The sequence below is a fragment of the Rhinolophus hipposideros genome (genome assembly GCF_964194185.1).
Source record: "Rhinolophus hipposideros genome assembly, chromosome: 16".
Classification (NCBI taxonomy): Eukaryota; Metazoa; Chordata; class Mammalia; order Chiroptera; family Rhinolophidae; genus Rhinolophus; species Rhinolophus hipposideros.
The window spans coordinates 49,047,044-49,073,886 of NC_138062.1; the positions used below are offsets into that span (position 1 = coordinate 49,047,044).

At 53.9% G+C, this 26,843-nt stretch overlaps 1 protein-coding gene across 1 annotated transcript in view; it reads right to left on the minus strand.

The window, feature by feature from the left end:
• The window catches only part of MED26 (mediator complex subunit 26), a 45,019-nt gene that overhangs the window by 2,989 nt on the left and 15,187 nt on the right, over positions 1-26,843 (minus strand). The window contains exon 2 of the mRNA XM_081077285.1: positions 113-187. Coding sequence (XP_080933411.1) covers positions 113-187 — 75 coding nt within the window. The remainder of the gene's footprint in view (positions 1-112; positions 188-26,843) is intronic.

Here is a 26,843-nt window from a genome sequence, read left to right on the forward strand (position 1 = left end):
CCCCTCGGCCCTGAGGGTGCAGGGCATCCTGTGGAGGAAGGAGCCCCAGCTCTGAGACGGAACCCTCCCACTCCTGCAGTGCCCACCACGTGTGAGGGCCAGGGACACTCACCTCCAGCGCCTCTTTGGTAATGGGGTATTTCTCCAAGCTGGAGATGACTTCCAGCACCGCCACCATGTTCCGGATCTGCAAGACAAGAGGTGCTCGTCATGCCCCGGCCCTTCTCCCTACCTCAGCCCACTCCGTTTCTCTCACACGAAGAGCCAAGGGAGCCCCCACCCCCACAGCCTCCTACCTGCTCCAGGGGCCAACATGGCACCCAGCGCTCACCCTCCCTTCCATGTCCACATCGACCCGCCCGCATGGCTGTGACTCAACTGAAACTCATGACGTTTGTGAAACGATATCTGCTCTTGATCTGGGAGACACACTCTATTCTGCCATCTGATGGGGTGGGAGGCTCAAGTGTTTATTAAATAAAACGCATCAAGGTTAAAAGAAAAGATCGATACATAGTAATCCAATTGATTTGGCTACATTCATTAGACCGTTGCATCTGGAGACACCATAGAGAGCACAAAGGCACAAGGTGGGAGAAGACAGATGCCGCAGGGCCCCAAAGATCGCCATCTGGAATATACAGAGACCCTGGGCAACACACCTGTGCTCATCTCCTAGTAATCAGGAAATGCACACTGAACACTCCGGCGGACACACGGTACACACCAACCTGGCAGAAATGGTACCTGCCAACACCAAAGAGTTCTGGGCACAGCAGACTGGGGAGCGGGGGCTTTGTCTGGTACAGAGAAACATGGGTAATCTTGCGATCAAGCAATTACGTCCCTTTAAGATACACGCTGCGAGCCAGGCCCAGTCCTACTGTTCATGTTTCCATATGTCACCGCCTTGTTTAATTGTCACAACCACCCTGGAGTAGGTACTGTTATCACATTTTACAGATAGGAGATGGCACAGGAAGGTACAGGTCACGTGGTCAAATGTTATGATGATACCAGGAGCCTCCAAGAGTCGAAGGAACAGAGTGAGAAAAAGAAAGCGCCATAGAAAGAAGCAAACCACAGCTTCTGTGCACCAACAAGATAGCTCAAACCTCGGGGACAGAAGTGTCACAAACTACGTACGATCAATTCCACTTACACCAAGCAACACAGCATACTCAAAATTAATTCAAAATGAACCACAGACCTAAACGAACCACAGACCTAAACGTCAGAGCGAAAACTCTCAGGCTTCTAGAAGAAACAGAGAAAATCTTTGCTACTTTGGGACAGACAAAAATTTCTCAGGAGCCCCAAAGCACTAACCATCCAAAAAAAAAAAAAAAACGGACCAACTGGGCTTCATCAAAATGCAGGACTTGGGCTTATTAAAAGACACTCCCAATGAAGAGGCAAGCCTCAGTCTGGGGGGACGTGTTGACAACACATTCCCACTGAAAGATCTGGGTCCAGACTATGGAAAGAACTCCGGTAGCTTCACAATCCAAACAGTTGCAGGTTTCCAGTGGCTGGCTGGTGGGGGGAGCCCACTCCCCGAAGAAGACCCCTCTCCCCTCCAAGATCACAGCGCGTGCGCGCGCGCACACACACACACTCGCACCGAGTTACCCAGGCCCGATACAGCAAGGAAAGGAACACCTCCCACCCAGCCATTGCAACGTCTCCTTGTAGCTTTTCCGTAAATATTCTTTGTATATACAAGGCTGTATATTCACTTATCACATTTAAACAAACAAAACATAGTTCTATGCCTTACTCTCTCATTAACCTGTGACACATCCAGCAGCACAGACCCTCCCTCTGCTTAGCCTTCCAGTGGGGGGAGGCCCCAGTGAGCAGCGTGCGTTGGGTGGGACATATAGGTGTTTCCAAGTGCTGTTACAGACAAGGCTGCCATCCCCACCTTTAGCAGATGTGACTCTGGGCTAACAACAAACAAGCAGCCAGAGGGGCTGCTGGCTCCAAGGCTGGGAACAACTGTGATTAGCCCGGGGCGGCTGTTCCCATTGGAAAGTGGGGAAGCCTGTTTCCCACGTCTCTGCCAGCCCTTTGCTGTATCAGTTTCCCGTTGCTGCCCAAATGATCACACATGATCACAGACTGAGCGGCCCAAACGCACCACACGCATCATCTCACATCTCAGACTCCAGCGGGCAGGAGTGTGCTCCGGTCTCTCCGGGCTGCGATCCAGGTGTTGGCAGGCTGCCCTACTTTTGGGGGGTTCTCAAGGGCCCGTTTCCTGCTTCTTCAGGTGTTGGCAGAATTCAGTTCCTCATTGCCGCAGGACTGAGCTCCCTGTTCTCTTGGTGGCTGTCACCTGAAAGCCACCCCCAGCTTAGGAAGGGACTGCGTCCCCCAGCTCGCCCCCGCCCCCATCTTCAAAGTCAGCCTCACATCTCATCCCTGATGCCCCAGGAAAGGGTCTCCATTTCTGAGGACTCCGTCAGGCTGGTCTACAGCCTTCGTCACATCTGCGAGGTCCGTTCTTCCCTGGAAGGTACCCCATGCCCAAGTTCTGGGGACCAGGATGTGGACATCCTTGGGGTCCATCACTCTGCGGGCCACATTCAGCTTTTCTTTCTTACCAGCCCCATTTCCAGCTGCCGGCAGCCGGGCTGTAAACTGCAGTGACCACAGAGCAACAACAGTGGCTCTCGCCATGCCTGACACCTTGTGCAAAGCTGTCCCTCTGCCCGGGGGCCAACTAGCATCCTGGCCACAAAGGCCTTCCCACATGATGCTTCTGTCCAAGGCTGTGGCCGTGAACCCATCCAGATGGTCCTAAAAACCTACGCTCCAAGCCGCGCTGAGGGAGACGGTCTGAGAACCCAACCCCCCGTACCTCTAACGTGCCGAGGGCAGGCATGCAGAGCAAGAGGAGACTGGGCGGTCCCACACGGACAGCAAGGCTACCCGCTCCCTGTCCCCAGCCCTGGGTATCTGGCCCCGACAGGGTCCCAGGCTTGCCACATGGTCTATCTCCACTCCAGTGACCTCATCCTGGTATATTTAGAGCCCTGGGTCCCCACATACTCCTGAACTAGCAGTCCCCACAGAGCAAGACCGGCAGCACAAAGTGTCCTTGTCCTTGGGCAGACATTGTCCCACTGCCAGACAAGAGGGGGAGGCAGAACACCTGGGCAGTCCGGGGCTGGCCGTGAGCTGGTGCCACAGACAGGACCCTCCTGGGGAGCTGCACAGGAGCTGGGGCCGGTCAGGCCTGGGGGCCCTGCTGTCACTCAGGCAGCGTGCAGAGGCGCTCGGCCTTGTGGAAAATGCGCTCCCTTGCCTTCCCCCTCCTGCCCGGGAAGCATGGACGCTTGGGGCCACCCTGGGGGCTCTGCCCGCCTCTCAGGCCATAATGGCAAGGACACTGAGCACCACTGGAAGCAGCGGCCCGGCCCTCCAGGTGCATCAGTCAGCAGATCCTGAGAAATGCCACAAGGAGTCCGGCCTCGAGCCCTGGCCCTCACCACGCCCGATGGCAGGAAGGAGCCCTGGGGTCTGTGCAGCGCCAGGCTGGGCCTCTGGCCTCACACCCAGCAGGCAGTGTGACCCTGGCCAGCCTGGCCCCAACCCGACACAGAAGAAGGCTCCTGAACTTGCCTTTCCAACCGCTCCACCCACTCAGGAGCAGCAGGCCTCCCCGCCGTGATGAGAGGGCTGGTGGGTAGTACAGACGCCAAAGCTCAGATGTGGCCAAGGGGCGGCTCCCATCCAGGCTCTAGGCCTGAAAAGCCCAGCACAGGTCCCTGGGGCAAGGCAGTGGGGTATCAGCTAGAAGGCGGCCAGCGGGCATGTCTATGGCGAGGGTAACGCCTGCGTGGGGCCTCCCGGGATGGAGAGCAGAGGCCCCAGCACCTTGGCGACAGTGAGACGGCACCACAGCCCTGGAGAGGGGACCAGAGCCAAGATTCCAAGAGAACACAGCCCGCCTTCTACGAACTCCAGCCACCCCCTGGAGCTGATGCTGCCACCACCGCAACAGGCCACCTGTTTGTATGAAAAGACACGCGCTCCTCGCGACGGCGCACACGCTGTTCCGACCTGTACTGTGGGGCCGGGGGTCCCGTGCAGCCCCATGCATCTGGGGCCCTCTCCCCTTTGGAGGTTTCCCTTGGGATTCTTCCCAGTAAAAAAACACCTCTTCAAACCACCTACTAATCTGCTTTCCCAAAGTGGGCAGAATCCACCCATCAGGGAGTCACAGCACCTACAGCCTCTCATTTCCTCATTGGGGCTCCCTCAATAGATGCAGATGCATTTGTATTTCCTGAACAATGCGGGAGCCTAGTATCACCTCCCCTTTCTACCAATGATGACTTCCTGTGTCAACTGCTCAGGGCTCCAGCCACTCATGCGGCCCATTTGTTTTCGGTCTTTGGCCTCAGGAGGGAAGCATTGGCAAGAGGGGTGGGTCCCTGGCTTCCGATGTGACAGCCGACCACAAGCCCAGCAAGGCCCCAGCCTGTCTGTGGGTACCCATGTGCGCTCACGTGAGGCAGGAGGCCAGGTGGGGGCGGCAGGGTCTGGGGTGTCTCAGAGGGGCCTGGGCCAGGCTACCCTGCCTGGGAAGGGGGGACACAGGGTCAAGGGAAGCCGGTGCCCCATGGCCTACCCTCATATGATCAGCTCCTGGCCGACACTCACACACGTGTGGCCGTGATCCTATGGCCACAGCTAAGCCACATGACCTGATACTCAGGCCCTTTCTTCCCAGCTGCTGCTGAAGGCCATCCAGCCACACTGTCCCCGGCCCCCTCTGACACCCTGTCACAGCACTGGCTCCTCCGGAGTCCAGGAGACCAGACTGCCTTCAGAAAACCTGCCTACACAGAATGCATGGAATCATCTTTAAAACCAGATCCCGCCGGAGGAAAGACTTGAACACCCCCATCACGTCTGAAAGTTGCTGTGTGAATCGCATCACTGGCCTGGCCTTCAATGTGTACAGAGCTGGGCCGCGCAGGGGGGCACACCGCCACTGAGCAGCTGCCTCCGTACCCTACTTCAGGGGATTCGCAGGTGAACCCCAAGCCCTGAGTAATTACCACGCAGGGGGATTTCCACTCCGATGTGAAACAAGGAACTGAGACACCGAGCGAGCTTTGGGGCTTGTAAGGCCCCTGGTTCATGATTCTTCTCCATGCATCAAGGGGTCCCATGCCACCCAAAATCCCCAACCTCTAGGTAACGAAGCTGGACATGTGCAGTCGTGGTGGCAAAGGGGAAACTCTGCGCTCCTCGAAGCCCAAGCACTGGTGGGACCACCCTGGCCCAACTCTCATAGGACCCCCACTTGTTGGGTTCCTCCAGAGGCCAAACTCTAGCTTTTCATCTTCGAAGCCCCTTTTACAGATATGGAAACTGAGGGTCCAGGGCTTACCACGCAGCTAGAAGGTGGCAGAGTGAGGCTTTACACTAGTATGGCACAGGCTCTGCCCACCCCACACCGATCAGCTGGTGTTTTACTAAGTGGAGGGAGGGAGGGGACCAGACACCACCAGACTGGTGACACTGGCATCCCGCCCACTCTCCCCAACCTGTCACAGCAGGGACATGCACAGGTGACAAAGAGCTCCTGGAAGCCACACAAGGCCAGCAGTTAGCTTCACGCTCAGCAACACCTTCGGATGGCCTCCAGGTTACCTCTAGCTCCCCCATACCAGGGTCATAGAGCCAGGGAGACCCACATACCCTCCCACCAGAGCAGGGGCGTGGCCCACTCCCAACGCTCAGCCTGAGCCTCGAGCCACTCAGTGAAGGAAGCGCTGGAGCCGGCTCCCTTCCAGGCGCTGAACACCGTACACCCAGGGCGGGCTCACCCCGTCTCACTGCCTGGCCCGTTTCCCGGCCACCCTGTGGGCCCACACCTCTGCAGGGCAGCCCACACCAGCTCACTCAGTGGGCTCAAAGCAGACCAGGGCAGCAGTCAAAACGCAGTTCAGTTTAAAACCAACGATGTGAAAGTTGTCTTTTTTTTTTTTAAATGCAGAACGGTCTAGACAAGAATTTACAAAAACCACTTAACTCAAAACACTTTGGAAGTGTTCCGCAGCAAGCAGGCTGTCCTCCCAAACCCAAACATGCCACAGATGGTCCCCAGCAGCAAGCAGACTTGGAGCCTTTCAATGTGCTGAGCATTCAAATGTCCCCGGCTGAGTCACCATGCCCCGCCAGCCACATAGCGGGGATCAGGCGTGCCTGCTGGGGGCGGGGGCACAGGCTGAATGAAACGGAGCTTTGCTGGGCGAGTCCGTGTCTGTCCTTTCATCCCAGCCGCACCATTTTCAGCCACGGCAAGTCTTCCTGCTTCTGATAACTCCACACATGTGCCCAGGCGGCTGCTGTTCTGTAACTCAAACTGTCCCTGTCACAAGTTGATGCAAGGGGGCACCTGCATCCCCCCAAGTGCCTGGCAGAGCCTGGCCCCTGTCCCACCCAATTTCCAGGAGTGAGGAAAAGAAGTTAGTGCAGTCTGATCCTCCTTCTCGGCTCGGGAAGGTGCCTGCCTGGTCTCACAGTTAAGCAGGAGCAAGGGGAACTGCCCTTGGGGGGTGCCATGCCAGCGCTGTGCTGTGCCTGGCGAAGGCGCCATCCTCCACCAGGACCCCGTGGAAGCCTCACGGCCACAGGGGCAAAGTCTCTCTCAGAGGATGAACGACACTGGAGCAGGAGCTGGGGGCTGTTCAGGTGCAGCTGCTAAGCTTACCACTTGCAAAAGCACAAAAGCACCTCCTCGTCAGTGGGGCCCATCTGCTCCCTAGACGCCTCCACAGCTCGACCATGAGCACGGCCGGCATGGCCCGATTGGCATGCACTCGCAGCCCGCAAGGCACCCATGGCCAAAGCACAAAACTGCAGCTACAGTTTTGCCCGGGCCTAGGGGCCTGCCCTCCACAAGCAGCCCAGTCAGAGGCGGCCAGCGGGTGTCATCCCGGGACCTGTGTGAACGAGGCTTGCAGACCAGGAGGGGAGCAGAAGGGAGGGGAGGCAGCACTCCTCTCCACAGCCCTGGCTCCCAAGTGGTCCCTCTCTCCCTCCTTTGTATCTCAGCAGCTCTTCCCAACAAAACTACCAACTTAAAGTCTCCTGACCCCTGAATCAGGTCAACAGGATGTCCAATTTTGGTTGTAACCTGACCCTTTCTGAGAGCACAGGATCTCTCAACACGTCATCCGCCAACTGGTTCATTCCTGCACGGACTCAACTGGAAAGCCAAGCAGAGCGCTGATGCTGCCAGCCATGGCCCAGCACGGTCCGGCCGGCAGTGCCCCTGACAGCGTGCCGGGTGGACGGCTCTCTCTCCCACCCTGCTCCTGCAGGAACAGCCAGTAAGAATGCCAGTTGTACAAGAGAGAATGACCTGATGCCCATGGAAAGGGCGCGTGTACCCAGTGCTCGACCCACATGCACGGGGAAAATGGTCGATCCACAATGAGAATGAGCCAGCTTTTCAGGAACTGAAGGGAACCAACCTCTAAGAGACTAAGTAAAACAGCGAGGTGACAATGCACTCCTGCGCTGCCAGCTGAAAATGCCCGGCGGTGGAGCTGGGCAGACACAGCAGGGCCCAACCTGGCCTCCAACCTGGACGTAAGCAAGGTCAGCCACCAACCTGAGACACAATATTGGGAAAAGCTCGGATCGTGCCTGGAGGCCCTGAATGGCACACTGACCCTCATCCTGGAAGACTGTGCCCTCTGGGGCCAGGCCAGGCGGATCTGTGGCCCCACTGCGATGCCAGGAGGCCACCCCTCCCCGCGCCCTACTGTCCTGTGGCTCCTGAGATGTGTGTGCAGCTGCAGGAATGGCAGTGGACACAGGGACCTTCTCAGTGGGCATGCCTGCACCAGGGGCCACCATGGGGAGAACCAAGGACAGCGCCACTCATGGCACAGGAGAGCGAGCCTGGGCAATCTGTGTCGGACAGCATGTAAGGGTGGACTCTCATACTCTACGACCCAGCAAGTCCACTCCGGGGCACGTACCAATAGAAATGCGAGCACATGTGCACCGAGAACGGCGGGCGCAGTCGCATTCAGAAGAGTCCGAACTGAAAACCACCCACATGGCCAGAGTGTAAGCGACTGACGTGTGGTCTAGCCAGTCAACAACACCAAAGATGAATCTCGACGCTGTCAAGTGAAAAGCCAGGTATAAGAGAACACCCTCTGCGCGGGCGTGCCAGACTTCCCAATGGGGACAGAAGTCAGGGAAGCAGGGTGGGAAGTGGCCAGGAGATGGAACAAGAGTGGCTTCTGGGGAAACACTCTATTCCTTGACCATGGAGCGGGTTCAATTTGGGTGTGTTCCCTTCATAAACATTCACTAAATGTGCAACTTAGGACTCGAGCACTTGGCTGGATGCTGTACTTTAACAAGTTGACCTTAGAGGCCTTCTCATTCTAAAAACAGAAGCTAGAGCTGCTGGGGTTGAGAGAAGGGGGAGGCACTGGCGAGCCAAGCCCTCCCCTCGCTCCATTCCCACAAAGCGGCACGGCCCTTCCGAGGGTCCCACATAACAAGGTCAGAGAGCCCCTGTACCCCGAGCCCAGGCTACCCTGAGACACGTGGCAACGTGCCCACACTCTCCTGCCCTGGGCAGGAGTCAGTCTGGGGAGGACAAAGTTACTCTGAAGGGTCCAGGGAAGAGGCCCTCCGCAGCTCGGTGTCCCCACGAGGAGACAAGGTTACTGGAGCAAGGCAGGTGGCACCCACTGCGCTGGGCGCCTGTGCCTTATCACATGGGGGTCTCCTCTGAGACCACAGACCTCCACAGCAGGTACTGTGCTGCTGCCCCCACGAGGAACCAAGGTGCCTGTCATACAACTGGCCACAGGCTCGTGGCTGACCTAACATGCTCATCTAACCGTGCAGTCAGCCCCGGCTTGCCTCCATGCAACAGGCCGTTAGCCAGTCGCACTGGTGACCTGGATAGAAATGGACAGCTGGCTCGAGAGAGGGAAATGGGACAGGGAGGATGAGCAGTGTGCATACCTGTCCCAGGAAAGACACAGCAAAGAAGGGAGACTAGGAATTAAAGTGGGGAGGCGAATCACATTTGAAAACCAATTTGCCGTAATAAAAGGTCAAAAATGAAAAAGCCTTCTGATCATTCCAATCAGTGTAGAAAACAAACATTCGACAAAACTGGACAATTATTCCTGATAAAAACTGTCAGCAAACCAGGAATAGAACTTTCTCCGCCGGATAAAGTGCTTCTACAGTGCCCACAGCTAACGCCATACTTAATGGTGAGCGGCTGAATGTTTTCTCCCTAAGAAGAGGTACAAGGTTGTGAACTCACCACTCCCATTCAGTCTTGTCAGGAGGTTCCAGCCAGTGTAAAAGTAACGGGGCGGGGGGAAGACATCCAGCATGGAAAAGAAGTAAAACAGTCACAAATAACACAAATAACCTACAGAGAAAAACCTTACAGAACCTACAAGTACAAAACCTAGCTGAGAGAAGTTACGAGAGACCTCAATGAATGGAGCGCCACACAGAGCAAGTCAAAGGATTGGAAGAGTCAATATGAAGAAGATGGCAATTCTCCCTGCAAACTGATCTATGCAGCCAACGCAATCCCAATCAAAATGCCACCAGGGTTTCGGGAAGAAATTGACAAGTTGATTCTAAAATTTATAGGAAACACAAAGGTCCTAAAAAAGCCAACAAACTTTGAAGAAAATTGGAAGATTAAATATTATCTGATTTTAAGACATTATATAATCAAGACAGTGTGGTATTGGAGCAAATACAAACAGATCAATGAAACAGAACAGAATCCATTAACAGATCCACACATGCGTGGTCAATTGATTTTTAACAAAAATATTAATAAAGCAATTCAACAGGGAACAAATCATTTTTCAACAAACAGAGCTGGAATAACTGGACAGTCATATGCAAACAACAACAACACAACCCCAACTCCTATAACATTAACACAAAGTGAGTTATAAACCCAAATATGAAAGTTAAAAAAACTACAGGACATCTAGGGCCGGCCCAGTGGCTCAGGCGGTTAGCTCTCCAAGCTCCTAACTCCGAAGGCTGCCGGTTCGATTCCCACATGGGCCAGTGGGCTCTCAACCACAAGGGTGCCAGTTCAATTCCTCAACTCCAGCAAGGGATGGTGGGCTGCGCCCCCTGCAACTAAGACTGAACACGGCACCTTGAGCTGAGCTGCCGCTGAGCTCCCGGATGGCTCAGGCTCAGTCGGTTGGAGTGCGTCCTCTCAACCACAAGGTTCGACTCCCGCAAGGGATGGTGGGGTGTGCCCCCTGCAACTAGAAAACGGCAACTGGACCTGGAGCTGAGCTGTGCCCTCCACAACTACGACTGAAAGGACAACAACTTGACTTGGAAAAAGAAAGTCCTGGAAGTACACACTGTTCCCCCAATAAAGTCCTGTTCCCCTTCCCCAATAAAATCTTAAAAAACAAAACAAACAAAAAAAAACTATAGGACGTCTAGGAGGAGAATCTTAATGATCTTGGGTTTGGCAAAGACTTTAAAAATATGACACAAAATGCACACATTATAGAGAAAACATAAATTGGATTTCACCAAAATTGAAAATCTTTGCTCTTCAAAAGGTGACACTGTTAGGAAAACGAAAAGGCAAGGGACAGACTGACAAATCACCTTAACTATAAGAGGACTTGTGTCTAAAAGATATAAAAACTCTCAACTCAATAATTAGGCAAAGGACCCAAGGGGGAAAATGGGAAAACGATCTTTCACCCAGGAAGAGAGATGCATGGCAAATGAACACTTGGAAAGACACTCAGCATTATTAGACACCAGGGATATACAAATTAAAATCACCATGAGATACCACTACATATCTATTAGAAAGACTAAACGGACAAAAACTGACCACACCCAGTACTGGCCAAGACACAGAGCAACTGGAACTCTCTCACCCTGCTGGGGAATGCATGGCGTTTTGGCAGATTCTTAACCCCAAATCCTAACAACGTGTGAACGGATACACGAATTGCAGCATAGCCATAAAATGAAATACTACTCAGCAACAAAAAAGAATGAACTATTGATATAAACAATATGCATGAATCTCAAAATAGATATGCTACATGAAAGAAAAGCCCAGACCAAAATAAAACCCCAAAGAGTACATATTGCACGATTTCACCAAATTCTAATCTACAGTGATAGAAAGCAGGTCAGCAGTTGCCTGGGGACAGGGGTGGGTTGGAAGGAAGATTACAAAGGGTGAAGAGGACTTCTGGAAATGAGTGTGATGATAGTTTATGAAAGTTCACAAACTCGTTGCAGCGATGTTGCCAACCTTTTCTGATATCAGAGGGATTATTCAGTTTAAATTTGTACCAACTGGACAGTTAACCAAGTTTACTATTTGGAAGTGTTGAAAAGGCTGCGTGAAAAACTTAAAGAGGACCTGAACTTTTCACCAACAATTCATGGCTCTTGCATGACGACAATGCACCAGCTCACACAGCACTGTCTGTGAGGGAGTTTTTAGCCAGGAAACAAATAACTGCATTGGAACACCCTCCCTACTCACCTGATCTGGCCCCCAGTGACTTCTTTCTTTACCTGAAGAGAAAGGAAATATTGAAAGGACACATTTTGATGACATTCTGGACATCAAGGGTAATACAACGACAGCTCTGATGGCCATTCCAGAGAAAGAGTTCCAAAATTTCTCTGAAGGGTGGACTAGGTGCTGGTGTCGGTGCATAGCTTCCCAAGGGGAGTCCTTCGAAGGTGACCGTAGTGATATTCAGCAATGAGGTAGGTAGCACTTTTCCTAGGATGAGTTCTCAAACTTAATTGTCCAACCTGATGTATCTGTAGGTCAAAATGTAGCAAACTGTCCACTTTATGTGTACAGTTTATTGTATGTCAATTATACCTTAATAAAGCTGTAAAATACCTATGCAGGCAGATAATAGGTGCAACAAGGTCCTAGAAAAAGTGGGTGGTGGTAGGAAAAGAGAAGGAAGGTTCTTTGTTGAAGGTGAGGCATCAGACCCCCACAGTGGTGACTCAGCCCTCCCTGGAGGTGGAGGGTGGGGCAGAAAGTTCCTTCTCCTTTCAGTAAAATGCAGCGCGCTGTCTGTCCTGCCAGGGGTATCTGCCAGGGGTATCGCAGGACTAAACACCTGCAATACTGCATGTAAGGTACTCCTCATAGCAGACAGGACTCGGGCAGGCAGCAGTAAACACCAGTTTTTCCTTTTGGGACATTGTGCATGCCCCCAAAACACCTGTGCAGCCAATAGACTGCGCAGTCTAACTCTGGGTTTGGAAAGGTGGTTCTAGGCTTAGAGCCAGGCCCAGTCCTAAGGCCATGCTGCCAGGTGGCCGGAGCTGGGTAACAGTGTCTTAAAGGTTGTGAAAGAAAAGGCTCAGCAGCCACCGAGGGCTGAGCTTAAGGACATGAGCCCTCCTCAGCCTGCCTGAGGGGTTTCATCTGACTTCGACCCAGGAGAGGCAGCCAACTTCCATGCTCACAGGGGAAACGCCAGCAGCCGGCAAACATCTGCACCAAGTCTTAGGCAAAGGATAGTCTGCGTGATACCCTGTATCTATCCTCTGGACACGGAAATACTCTGAGAGCCTCTTTCCCCTGAGCTCTGCACGGTTTTCTCCAATGGGAATTACGCTCCTCTGACTGAATCTGTCTGAAATTCCGACTTTCCCCCCAGACATCTGAGCTAGACCCTTGTGACTCTCAAGTAGGGCTCAGCTGTCCCTGGGAGCCACTTGTTTCCCCGGGAGCCACTCTGACTCAATCTCAGTTCCAGCCCAGACCTCTCGATCAGAAGCCGCATGTGAACAAGCCCACTGGGAGATTTCAGAGAGAGCGCACAGAACCCCCCGCCCCAAAGCAGTGGGTTCTGCTTGGTACCTCGTGCTTGGCCAGTTTGGATTCTTCCCAGCAGCAATGCCACCAGCACCACCTGCACCCTGCTTTCCAGAGCACAGGGCCCCTCCCAGGTTGATCTCATCCAATCCCGATGACAACCCTAAGTCCAGACAAGGGTGTGACGTGCCGAAGCTCGAACGCCTGCAGACCAGACAGGTCCCTGCGCTGCCCTGCAGGGTGGTTGCAGAGGCCCCCCAGCAACTCCTTTGCCAACCCAGGAGAGGGCCATGGCCAGAGGTGGTGCGCTGGGTCCAGACAAACCACCACAGAATGGAAGAGTTCATGGCTGGGCTGGTGGAAGACGTGCTGTCAGGTGGCACCTGGCAATGTCACTGCAGGACCCTCAGCGCTGCATACGCGGCAGCCCCTCCTGAGGATGTTAGCAAACTGTGCCACACGCGTTCCTTCCAAACAGGAGTCACACTCACCCGCTTGCCTCCCATGACACCTGGAGCCTGTCACCACCCCCCACAGCAGCTCTACAAGCTGGCCTGCCGAGGGCCCCGGCCTCATCTACCCCCAGAGCTCCTGCCCAAAAAGGCACCTCCCCTCTTCGAAAGCCCAAAGCCAGGGCTTCTAAGAGAATTTGGTCTTACCTCCAACAAGGACCAGACCGGCGACCGTGAGGACAGTAACGTTTTCTAAGGGGAGACCGCACTTTCCTGGTTCCAGCCAAAACCCTACACAGCTCACTGCCTTGGAAACAACTGTTCGACGGTGGCGCCTGGCTGGGCATCTCCCACCCCTCAGTTTTGAGAACACAAGTCAACTAAAATAAAAACTCACACATACACCCCGCGCGCACAGGACTTGGCCAAAGCTGGCCTGGCCTGGCTGGAGCTGCCTCTGCCAGATTCCTACCCACCCAGACTCCATGTCGAGGCTCCTGCAGGGCCACCAGCACGGGGCCTGCAAGGACAGCCCAAGTCTCCACACAGGGGAGGACGGCAACAGCCGTCAGCAACCCTCACAGGTCGAGACCCGGCCCGAGGAAAGCATCCGGAAGTCATGGCCAATCTCACTGGCACCCCTCCCCCCGTGTGCGCACAGCAAGACCAGGCTGCTGCCTTACACTGCCCAGCAGTTGTGGGAGCACGCCCTCTCTAGAAAGAGAACAGCCCCGGCCCTGCACCAGGTGTGACGTCCCTCTCTGCTCTCACTGGAGTCCGCCCTCCATCTGCAGGTAGGCGCCACGAGAGCAGCAACGTCAGGCATGTTCACTGTCCACCCGTGGTGCCCGGGACAGTGAGAGCCGGCAGAGCAGGGACTCGATACGTGCTAACGAATGAATGAATGAACAGACAGCCTAACAAATGCATCGGGTCCCACCTTCCTGCTGTGGGTCCCACCATGTTACTCCACGTCAAGGTCTGCAGCCACCAAATAACTGGTGTCTGGAGAGCAAACATGCCTTGTCCTGTTTCCACCTGTTACTGGCACTGGCCACCCACTGCGGGTCATGGGAACAGGGAGGTGACGATCAGTGGTCCTCATAGCACCCCTCTCCCCACGAAGGACAAGGCAAAGGGCTCCATGTCTGGGCGACCAGGCAGAGGGGAAGCCGCAGCCAGGGCGGGTGGCACAGGCTCTGTTACTCATCCAGGCAAACATGTTTGCTCAGCAGGGTCCAGTGGCTTTAGGGAGAGTCTTCTATTTTCAAAGCAGTGGTCCAGGAAGTTACCACAAATATTTTCTCCAATTTACCTTCTTGGCAATCCTGAAATTATTCCAGAGGGTTACATAAGGAGGGAGACGGGGAGCCAGGGGGTTTGCAAAGCCAGGCAGAAAAGCAACATGGAAAGCAAACTTCACAATCCACGTGGTAACTTGGTGAGAGGATTATCTGTAAGGTGACAGGTGGCACTGCTGGGTATGGCGGACGAGTGGCAGGTGCTGGTAAAGGATCATTGCAAAGGCACAATGGAGAATCACCACAGCTCCCGAGGACACTTGCCACTAAAAGCCAAGTCAACCACCTCTTCCCACCCTTCCCTGCTGGGCACCTGGGGGAGAGGAGCCTGACTGCCCAACAGTTGCCATTTCCCGGCTCGCCAGATTCGCCTGCATCCCACGAGGGGATGGGGCAGCAAAACAGACCTGAGGCCAGGACCCTGCCCACTGGTAAACGTCCAAGGAAGCTCAGGTCCCGTCATCACACGGGTTCCAGAAGCCGCACAGCAACTTCTCCCTGTTTGAAATGCATGCTGGTACCAGCAAAAGCACTGAGAACCGGGAACAGAGGGGGCTGCGCTTTTCACTGTATTTCCTTCTGTATGTCGTTTGCTAACATGACTTCCTTGGTATGTTAAACCTATTTTTTCAAATGTGTTTGAGTCGGTGTTTCCCCTTCTCGTCCTCACCGTACAGATGATACCAAACAAGAGAAAAACAGCCAGGTGACAAGGAGGAAACGCAAGGACGTTTATTACTATACCTGCATCGGCGTGACAGAGGTTACGCCGGCTGCGAATCTCCACCTGACACCCCACCCACAGGGCTTGGCCTGGGCGCCTGGGCCTCATCTCAGAGCCGCTCCTCAGACACAGGGCTACTCATTCCTCCTGGAGCCCTAACTCCAGATGGTTCCTTCTCTCCCTCCACTTCCCGGTCCCGCCTCAAGCAGCGCCAAAGCTGCACCGCAGGCCCAGGTGTGGCCTCTGGACCCCACAGCCCACCTGCTGGCTCTTCTCCCACATCTCAAAGGGGCTGGGGGTGTCCTGGACCAATGGTCACCGCCCCTGACCTGCTCCTATAAGGCTCCTGCCTGGGGAGCAGCAGCACCCTAGGAGCAAGCAAGCCTGAGCCCAAGGGAGCCCCCTTGTCTCTCACCTCCCACAGGCACTGCACCTCCAAATAAACCAACCCCATTAGGTGGGTCTTCTTTGGACCCTGATACTGTGGGCCTCAGCCCGTCACTTACCCAAGTGCTCAGACAGTGACTCTGTCTCTGCATGCCGGTAACTCCAAAACTTTGGACGCACTGTGATGACGTCTGAGCTACCATGGCATGGACTGGGCACCGAGGGGGGCCCAGGGCTTGATGGTGCCCGTGCTCCCCTCCCCTCCTCTGAGAGCATCTACGGAGGTACTACTGTTGGCACGTGTCCTCCTGAACCCCAATAACGCCAGGAGGCACGCCAATGGGAACAGCACCACTCAAGTGTGACCTCAAAGACCCCGCTCTGCAGCACTGTCCCCCTCTAAGACCCTCACGCCCCCACTGGCCTGAGCCATGGCAACGTTTCTCTGGGTGACTTTCCCACCCTGTCCACAGCGTGGTGCCAATGACTTAGCTGAAAGTGCATCACTGACATGGTTTTCTTTTTCACTGAACACTTACTTCTCTTCCTGCTACATAACCTTCATCACAAGCACGTTTAACGGCTCCAAGTCCCATTAACGCATCAGAATGTCCGTGACCTCCGACTGCTGGACATTCTGTTTCCTTCCGAGTTCTCCTACGGCAACCGAAGCCGCCATGAACACCTTCAAATATACAACTTCCTCTTTTTCTCTTTGGGGACAAATTCCCAGGGGTCAAACTTTGCTCCAAGGGTCCAAACACTTTCATGGCGACTGGTACGGCCTCAACTGATTTTACCTCCCGCCCTGCACAAGGCAGTGGCCCTGTTACCAAGGGAGGAAGCAAGCGACAGGTCCCCGAGAGGTGGGCCCACCTTTCTGGGAAAAGCGCACACGAGAGCGGGGCTGTTACCATCTGCCCTGGTCATCTACCCCCAACTCGGCGCGGGCCTGGCAGGGTGTCTCCAAATGACCGCCAGAGGGGAAGGGCGACTCCCGGACTGGCACGCTGCTCACAGAGCCTCGGAGAAGGAGGACGTGTCTGCGGCCAGACCAGGGGAAGCAGGCGCTGAAGGCACGCGTGCTGACTGCACATCTAAGGTGCTGCCACATTGTACACCGGATCCTGCAATAACAGTCTCCTACATCCCCACTTGCGGGGTCTACTTGGCAGCACCTCTTGGTGGCAGGAAGCCGGCTTACCACTGTCGTGTAATGTCCATAACACCTAAGATTAGAATCAAAACAAGACAATCGTGCGTGGGCAAGCATTAGGACAAGCTCATTTTCAAAAATGGACACTGGAAAACCTTAGAGAGAGCACACTCACTGCCACCTGGAATATGCCCGCTCCTGTCCCGGTCCCCGCGGACACACGCAGGTGCTCGTGACGGTGTGGGCTGCTTGGTAGCTCTCGGCCATCGTCTGTCCTGCTTTCCCACGGCATCACCGCATGGCCACCTCCTAAAGCTGCTTGCAGGCTGTCTCCTTGCTGCTCCCAGGGCCCAGTTCCGTCCCAGCCCCAGCTCAATCAAAACACAGACTATTTCTTTAGTCTACGTGTCTTCTGGGGACATGATGGTGATGGCCTGGCCTGCCTCCTACACACGCCTTAGAGTCCTCGTCAACCCAGCATAGAGCTTGCTGGAAGCACGAGCTGTCCAAGGGTCCATAACCCTGTTTTTCTCTCTCCCTAACACAGCAAATAAAATCCACAAAACTTGTTACCATCAAGAAGTCACATCAACGATTAACATCCCCCGCATACCCTCCAATGGCTGCTGAGCTGTGCAAGTTGCACGGCGCTGGCCAAGAGTCCCAGGCTCCTGGGCAGCTCCAGAGCTGGCACCTAGCTTGCTGCCCTGCTCTCCTGCCACCCCATAAGTCCACAGCCCAGGGGCAGGCGCAATACTAACAAAGACAAGCTCCTTCTGACGCTGGCACAGGAGGCCGCTCCGTGCCCATCATCTGTAACAGGCGTTAGGACGAACTGGAAGGGAGAAAATGTGCTAAGATGACAAACAAATCAAATACAATGAGTTCACTAGTGGCTGAAAACTGGGATAATGCTACTGAATATAAATCTAACAGCTACAATAAATAAAAGTAAAAAATGTAGCACACTGACTGGGAAAGGCACTTATACCAAACCCTGCATTCTACTCCAAGCTCCCGAACCACCCCCCGTACCCAAGGGACACATCCCTACGCTCACCTGGATCTTGAGCACAGAAGATGCTATGAAGAGACACTAGTCAGGCCACGGCTCCAAGTGCCACCTGAACGTTAGTTAGCTGGCCCTTTACGTTTTCCCACTTTACTCTTATCCTAAGCAATAGTGCCTGGGCTTGGGGAGCAGGTTCTATTTTTTCTAGTGCCATTAAAACAACTGCAGAGCTATCACAATAAAACGGGGCCCCCTCCCTCCAAGTCTGGAAAGCCTTTCTGCCCCCCCACCCCAGCCTACAATCAGTGGGCAACACTGACCCCCCCCCTTCACACCACATACTGGCAGCCTCCTCGACTCACAGCCGAGCTCGAGTGTCTGCCCCTTGGAACAGATGCCACGCTCCTCGTAACTAAATGTACGGTGTCCCCAGGCCTGCAGGAAGCAGATGTGTGAGGCCTCAGCCACAACTGGAGGGAAAAACAGGAGCACGCTGCCCTAAAGACTGTTTTTTCTGACCCAGAACCCCACATTAAAGTGAGGGGCAGAGAACCCCTCAGACACTGCTGCATTTCTGCCTCTGCCAAGCGCCTGAACAGGGGATCTTCTCACTCCTGTTTCGCCAGGACTTTGGTTGGGGCCTCCTCAGGGTGGGGGTGAAGGGAAGGCAGGCATTCCTCCAATCACATTCAGAGCCTGCTATGGCCAGACTCTGCATAAGGTGGGGGGCAGGGGATACCCCTCAGGCCCTGGCTCACAGAGCCCCATCCTGGGGGTGGAGACAGGTGAGTGTCCCAGCGCGGGGCTCCTGAGGGAAGAACAGTGGTCAGAACTACAGACACAGAACAGGGGAGGGGAAGGGTTTGTGAGGCAAGGAGGGAGAGGCGGGCAGAGGCCCCCTGTGCCAGCGACATGGGTTTGGGAGTTATGCTTGTCTTGTGGAATCGGGGCGCCCTGGGGGCTTGCCGTGGACGGCCGAGTTGGGCTCCAGTTCCTATCATTCCTGAGGAGCGTCCTGAGCTCATTTCACTCCCTTGGTGGAAGCATGTGTGTCCAGACCTCTCCATGTGTTGCTGGCACTGCTTCCCTGCCTCCACTAGCCTCAGGCTGGAACTGGGGTTCAGCGGTAGCACCCTGAAGTGGGCAGGGCGACTCACTTCCCTTCCTCTGAGCCTCAGGCCTCATTTGCTCCCGGGGTGGCAGGGAGGGAGGGCGACAGTACCATCCAGCCCCCAGATGCTTAAGGACTAGACAGTGTGTGCAAAGCTCGCGGCCACCAAAGAGTGATAACCAGCTCTTGTCACAGGCACTGGCTCTGCTTCTGCCCCTTCCTGGCATAGCCCTGGGCTCCCACCAGGCTGAGTGAAGGGACAGCAGATACCCGCCCCCCCCATGCCCACTCCCCTCCCAGTGGTAGGCCTACAGGTCCTGCCTGCTGTAGGCGCTCTGCTGGAAGATGCGCTAGGAAGAGAGTTGGCTTCTTTACAGCCTCAGTAAGGCCGATAAAGTAGGACTCTATTTGTTAAGCAAGTTTTACAGGGAGCTCTACAATTACCATCCAGACGCTCCAGCGTCTATCAACCGCCTTTTACAGACAGGAAGGTTAAGGCACAGAAAGGTCACCTAATCTGTCGAAGTCACACAGCTGGGTCTGGGGCCGCGGTGGGTGGCTGGCTCCCAAGTGCCAGTTCTTCACCACACGCTCAGGTGCCTCTGACAGAAATACAGAGCTAAGGCCCGGCCTTGGCCTTGAAGGCGCTCCTGGACTGCCTGGGTGGCCAGACCATGAAGAGGGAGCTTCGAACAGTGCAGGCTGGGAGGCTGTGGGATGTTCTGTGTTACGAGGCCTCCAAGGAGGGGGACAGTAACAGGAATCTGCAGGCCAGACCAGGAAGTGACGACACGCCAGGCGGGGGTCCAGCAGGAGCAAAGGGCCAGGGGCACACAGCAGCAAGTACAGACAGCACAGATGAGAGCGGGAGGGGCCGCAGGCTGGCCATGGAATGAATCCCAGGCCACGCTCAGAGCAGGGAGTGACACGGTCAGATCGCAGTCTTAAATAGCCGGCTCCGTCTGCCTGGCGGAGAACTCAGAGCTCAGCAAATCGACACAAACCTGCTGGTGCTGGCCAGCTCCAGGGAGAAAGACAGGGCAGGACAGGGTGGGTGTGAGAGGAAGGGGGACACGAAGGCAGGAAGAACCCAGGGGCTCGGGCAGTAGGCTGCGGAGCCTACTGTGTTTCACCTGCTTCCATGTACTGGTATGTCACCGGCCACTAAGACAGACAATGTGCCCCCTGGAAGACACGCCTACCTAACCCACACTAGCTCCTTCTCGCAGCAACCCCGAGAGCTCAGAGGTGAGAAGCACAGTCTCCCTCACACCCCGAACACCACCTGGGACCAGATGCCGTCCCCAACTGTCCCCTCTCCTCACCCGACACTGACGGATCCTCAGGCTAGCATTCCCGCTTCTCGCCTCCCAGCAGCCGTCACACCTGAATGCCACCCATCCCGGGCCCAAGCCCAGCCCAGCTCCACCAGCAGCCTTTCCAAGCCCAGCACGCAACAGGCGCCCTAGCGGCAGAAGCCTCTGCGTGTCCGAGCTCCCAGAGGTCCTTCTGCCTGGACGGCCCTCCCTCAAGTGGCCCCACCCACCGCATCCACCAGCACTCCTCCCCTCCTGCACAGGGCCCTTACACCCGTCACTGTGTCATCATGTCGCCGTGCTTGTGCCCACCCAGCACTGCGGCTCACAGGCACCACCTGTGCCAATGGGCTGGGCCTGGAACCCAGAACCTCCTGCTCGAAGGTCGTAAGCAAGTCGCCACCATGGGTCACTCGTGTCTCTAAGCTAAGGACAGCAGGCACTCTCCCGTGGGACCGTATGAGAAGCTGCCTAGCATGTGGTCAAGTGTTGGCCAAATGGGGGTCCCAATCTGTGCAACAGGAATCACCACACTTGTCACCTGTCAAGGCGACTGCTAAAGCAGACGTGATCCGGGGCTTTTCTGAATGCTAAGATTCGCTAAGGCGAATCTGATGGGAGCTCCAGGAGAGCCAGGGCAAGGCACTTCAGCGGTCTCCCCCCACCGTAAGCAGCCGGGCCCCAACACTGGCGGCCCGTGTGTGTCTGGGACAGACGTGTCCTCAGCCGTCCCGAGGCTCTGCCCTCATGCTCAGGCCGGCTAGCCTCCTGGAGCCAATGCCAGCACCTGCCCTCCACCTGCACCTGCCCTCACATACCAACCCGCAGCTTTCCAGAAAGGGAATGGGGGGCGGGGTGCTGCGGCTTCAGAGAAGGTCTGTGGCCCGGTGAGGCCCCAGGTAGAGCCGGCAGGTCAGAGCATGACGCTGACCTTTGAGCTCCAGCTCTGAGCAGAGCTGTGGCGACGCAGGAGACACCCACGGAAGTGCCCCTCCACGTCTGCTGCTGTGGAAACCACCACTCCACACTTTCACTGACACACCTACTCGCGCAGAGACTCAGGGCAGACTACACAATATTCAAAACGCATCCTTTTAGCAGCAGAATTCTGGAAGCCAGCTCTACAGTAACGAAACAGCTCCTGTCAGGGACTATTATGCTGCAGGGGAAGGACTGAGTTAGGCTTGTGACAAGGACAGAAAGCCAGGACACGCCGAGGGAAGCGAGCTGGCTGCAAAGTGACAGACGTGTGTGCCAGAATTTATTTAAAAACCACGCACAGTATTCTGGGATGTATCGCTACACGAGCAGGAGACGTACCCCAGACCCATGACGGGTTTTCTCCAGAGAGACAGAAGAAACTGCATTAACAAGAGGCCAAAGCGGCCTGCGGTGTAAATCAAATAAACACGTAAAGTTTGAAAGAAGGTGCGTTTATTGCTTGTGTACTCATAAATCAGTGAGAACAAAAAGAAAGAAAATGCAACATTTCAGGTAGAAGACAGGACAAGGGGAAATCCAGCGTGCCGGCCACACCTGGACGTGCAGGCTGGGGGGCCCAGGACGTGGGAGACCTGGGGGGGACCAAGCCGCTGGGTGCTGAGGCAGCGACTGAGGACCTACGGGGTTCGCACACAAGGACACTGGCGTTCCGAGGCACGGGGTATGGAAGGTGACCCTAGGTCTCACCTGGCAGATCACACGTTTCCACGTGTCGGGGTAACTTGAATAGAGCCTGGTTCACTGTACGCATCCTGGTCTGGATGAGAAGACATCCAGTCGCCCTGGCTACAGGGACGGAAAGAATCCCAGCTTTGCCTCCTGACACGGCCCACACCACTGCTGTCCACGTGTACGACAGGCCACACGCTATGCCTCTGCTATAAGGACACTGTCCCATAGAGTCCTAGAGCGACACTGGGTGGCGCATTTCTCAAATTCAGAAGCCAAGGCTCCGAAATCAGATTCTGCCCCAGGTGACACAGCTCAGAGTGTGAGGTCTCAGTGTGGGCAGGAGTGACATGAGGCCCTGGGTCCTCAGTCTGAGATGCGGGCTGAGGGCCATCATGCCCAGGTGAGCGAGAAGAAATGGCTGTAACACAGACATGAGATCCAGGAGCCCACCTCCCTGGGGAGCCGATGCAGGAAACTCCACTGGCATCCACCGCACCCATCTGCAGCCCATGGCAGCTGATGTCCCCGCACACTGAAAGGAGCAGCAGAAGGGACCGGCATAGGGCATCGTGCCAGGACGCGGCACCTCCATTTGCCGAGGCCAGGAGTGGAGTCTCCAGGCTGGCGCTGGCTGGCATAAATGGAGAGGAGGTGAGAAGCTCGGATGAATGGTGGGTGGGAGACAGGCGTGTAAGCCAGAGGGGCAGAAGGCGCAGGTGGAAGATGCCCAGAGAAGGGCACCGTGCCAGACCCCACAGCGCTGGAAGGGAAAACGCCCAGGGCTCATTCTGCAAACAGGAGCCCCTCAGAAAGGCTGAAGGCTGCATAGAGCCGTTAGTAAGCAAGTGCCTTTCACATGTCTGCTTATTGTATTGGGCTTGTGGCAAATCTTGTCATTCAGTCACGCCAGCTTTCCTCCTTCCTTCCTCACCTCACACACTTCCTCACTTCTGCCTCCTGCAAACAAACGGGTGTCGGGTCACTACTCTACCAGGCAGCTCGTCAGGTCAAAGCAAACCTGTGGCTCCACCTGGCTCCACAGGCCGGGCCCGCCTGGGTGAGACGCTTCGGAGCACCGCAATGCCAGCCTCTCCGGGACTGCTCTTACGCCGCTCCCACAATATCATGATGTGATGGCTTTTGGGCTGGGTCCCCCAAAGCACAAACACCTTCATCTAATTAGGAATGCACCAAGTCTCCACGCTCAGTGGGTCCTTCCATCTCATTGCCTAGCAACGAGGTGCTAGTCAGTAAGGCGGGGGTGCTGAGCCCCGGGGCCGGCAGCACAGGCCGCTGGGACTCTGGACTCTCTGAAGACTGTCTGGCCCCCGTAAATAAGGCTAGCACAGTCCATACAAAGCAGCCTCAAGATGCAATGGTATGGGTTGAAACAAATATGATATTAGGCATGCTGAGATCCAGAGCAATTTTTATAGTCCAGCAGTGAGGTTAGCAACAGTGGAGAACACAGCCAGAAGATGGAGCTGGTCAAATTTTCTTTTTGGCGGGGGGCGGGGGTGGTACACACACACCAAGAGGCAACACTTCTCTAATATCAAGAAGATCTTGGACGTGGGAGCCCAAACCCATCTAAACTGCACCCTGTAAGTGCTGCAGCCAGCAGAGAACAGACACAAGAGTTCATTTAGCAGCTATTTACTTGCTGGGAAAATAAAAATGTATTGCACATGTGCTGAGGGGGAAGTCAGGCTGACGAGAGCAGGACAAGTGATTGTGCTGAAAGCTTTGAAGAAAACAAGCAGTGCAGCATGGTAGAGAAAGGCTTCCTCCCAACCGCTGGCTCAGAAGAGGTGTCACCTCAGCCCTGGAGCCCCAGAGAGAACAGGCAGCAAAGGACCTGGCGCTTAGTGGCCCTGCCCCCCCTTCCAGGCAGCTGGATCATCGTGTACTCTTGAGGGACTGTGAGCACGGCCCCCAAAACACTTGAACCGAGAGAACCTTCCGGCAGCCAGCGGCAGAGGCACAAGGAGCCTGTGGCCTGCAGCCTAGATCTCCATCTGCACACACACCCTGCGCCAGGGGCTGCCGGGCCACATCTGTCCTGGAGCCCGTCCAGGAGTGTGCTGGAGCCAGGTCACAGCAGACCAGGAGAGCCTGAAACTTGCAGTAACATTGGGAGCCAGCTGGTAAACACAGCCAGTTAACAATGCAATGACAGAAACTTACAGTGAGTTATAGTGAAAACACAGGTGACGAAATACTCAGAACTCATCACTTCCTACTTATTTCCCCACATTCACTGTTATCTAGGTTTCTGATTATTCATGACTATTGTATTCGCACGGCAGGAATGGTGCCCCACTACTGGTCGTCTCCTCCCAACTCCACATTCGTGACATCATGTTCATAGCTTGAAATTAGCCTCGCTGGAAGTATTTAGACCGAGGAGACTGGCAAAACACGACAAATCTGGGCTTCATTTATTGTCAGGTCAGTGGGCTCTGGATCAGAAGTCTGAAAACTATCCAACCCAATGCCTGTTTTTCGTAAATAAAGGATTTTTCCCTCATTTTATTTTTATCGAGGTAAAATTCATGTAACATAAAATTAACCATGCAAATAAAGTTTTATTGGAACACAGCCACATCCATTCATTTTCATATTGTCTATGGATGCTTCTGCGTTATAAATAAAGGCAGAATTGTTACAGACTCTATATAGCCAAAAATATTTACTATCTGGCCCTTTACAGAAACAGTTAGCCAACCCCTTGGGGTTTAGATCTAAGAAAGTGATGGAGAAAATGCTAATAATGCAGATGAAACTTAATAGCGTATCTTGTCTGTAGCCATTACATTAGGAATTGCACAAACAATCGGGGAAATATTCTACTATTTGAAAACTATTATCTGATTCAGCAAAGACATCACATGACTCATCAATATAAACAAAAATATCAATCAATATTCATGTCCGAATTACACTCAAAAGTTGACTGTAATACAGAAAGTTCAGCAAAAATCAACGAAAGCAGTCTATGGGAAAGAACTAGCTCCATAAAATTGACAATAGAATGTTGTGTATTTCATTATTTGTAAACTGTATGCTACCCATCCTTTATAGACTTATGTGTTTATGTATATGCTTACTTTTTTCCCTAGAGAACCCACTGTCAAACATTTATGGGCACACCATACAAAGTAAATCAGAGTTCTTCATTATTTCAAAGTACTTGAAAGAGCATTTGAATTAAACTAGAATCCATTTGTATTACTGTATTTCAACGTTACATATAAATGAAAAGAGGGAGGAACCTGGATTCTTTAGAAATGCCAATGACTGTAAATTACTAAATGGTAACTAAAAAACCGGTTCTACATTTTGTTGTCTCCATATGCAAACAGAATTTCTCCACAGTGATGATCAAAGTCTAGCAAAATCTAATCTTATCTATGAGTTTTGTTCATGGACACAGTGCCCCCTTTTATGTTTCCAAATCAATGTTATTTGGAAAGTCAATACAAGTTCAATATTTAATACATTCCCTAACACTTTATACTTTGCTTTTCTTATCATTATACTGAAGAAATGCAATGCTCCTGCCTTTCCCTCCAGTCCCACTTCAAGTTTCCTGGGACACCGCTCAGATGCCATCATTTCGTGTGTGTGCCATGACACGAAAGAATCTGGAGGCAGGGTGACAGCAGCGAGGAGACTCTTTACACGGGTGGCCAGCAGAGGCCTGAAGGAGTCTGATGGTCACAGTGGTAGAGAAGAGGCCTGGACAGTCATGAACGAGGAAGAGGGAAGTGTAAATTGAGGTAGGAAAGGAAAGAGGAGCCCCTTCATAGAGCATCTGTGGATCATGACGTAAGGGGTGGCGATGTCTATACTCAGTACACAGCGTCTTAAGTGACAGAGTGGTGTGACACTGGTTTGGAAGGGACAGAGGGAAGTTTTCCAAGAAGGAGATGGTTAGGCTTAGCCTAGAGCTGGAGGAAAAGAGGATGAATGGAGAACTGACATTTTGGCGGTTGAGCTGCTAGGACTTCCAGGAGGAAAGCAGGCAGCACGAGTGACTCAGGAGTTTGAAGGAGCCCCAGGTACAGCTCCATCACCTAAGATACAAACCTGGAGCCCACGCACGCCCTCTGTCCTGCTGGGCTGGACCCCAGTCCCCCGAGAGCATGGAGAATGTGGGTCCTTGACTGGTGGATGTGGCTGGAATACAGCACTGAACATCACTGCTCTGAACCTCTCAGAAACACGAGAGAGGAAATACTCTCCTCTCCACTGCAGCACACGGAGGCCCCGTGACCCACTCCACACCTGATAGCTCTAAATAGTTCCTGAGTGCTCTTCAGGCTAAAGTAGTCTACTTATATTTTCATTTTTTTACTGTTTAATTGCAAAGACAACGGACTATAGTCAAAACAAAACCGAAAACTGTTCCTACTGCCCCAAGACAAGTGCTTCCCATTTCCCCCAAAGTTCTAGTTTTTGTGCGTCTCCCAGCATGCGCAGCTGACAACAACGTTCCTGCTTCATCAGATCAGGCTTGTCCATTTCACCAGAGCCTCCAGATTGTTCTTCACGACTCTGTGCTGTGTGACCCTGTGGGTGCACCAGGCTTCCTAAGCTTCTCCCATGCCGTTTCATTCATGACATTAATGATGATTGTTACATGAATATATCCATTAACACTGCTATTAAAAATCATCATGCATCTGTAAATAATTTCCAAGAGTAAAATGACTAGATCAAAGGACATGAACATGGCTATGCCTCTTGCTACATACTGTGTTTCCCCAAAAATAAGACTTAGCTGGACAATCAGCTCTATAAGACCCGGTCCTATAGTAA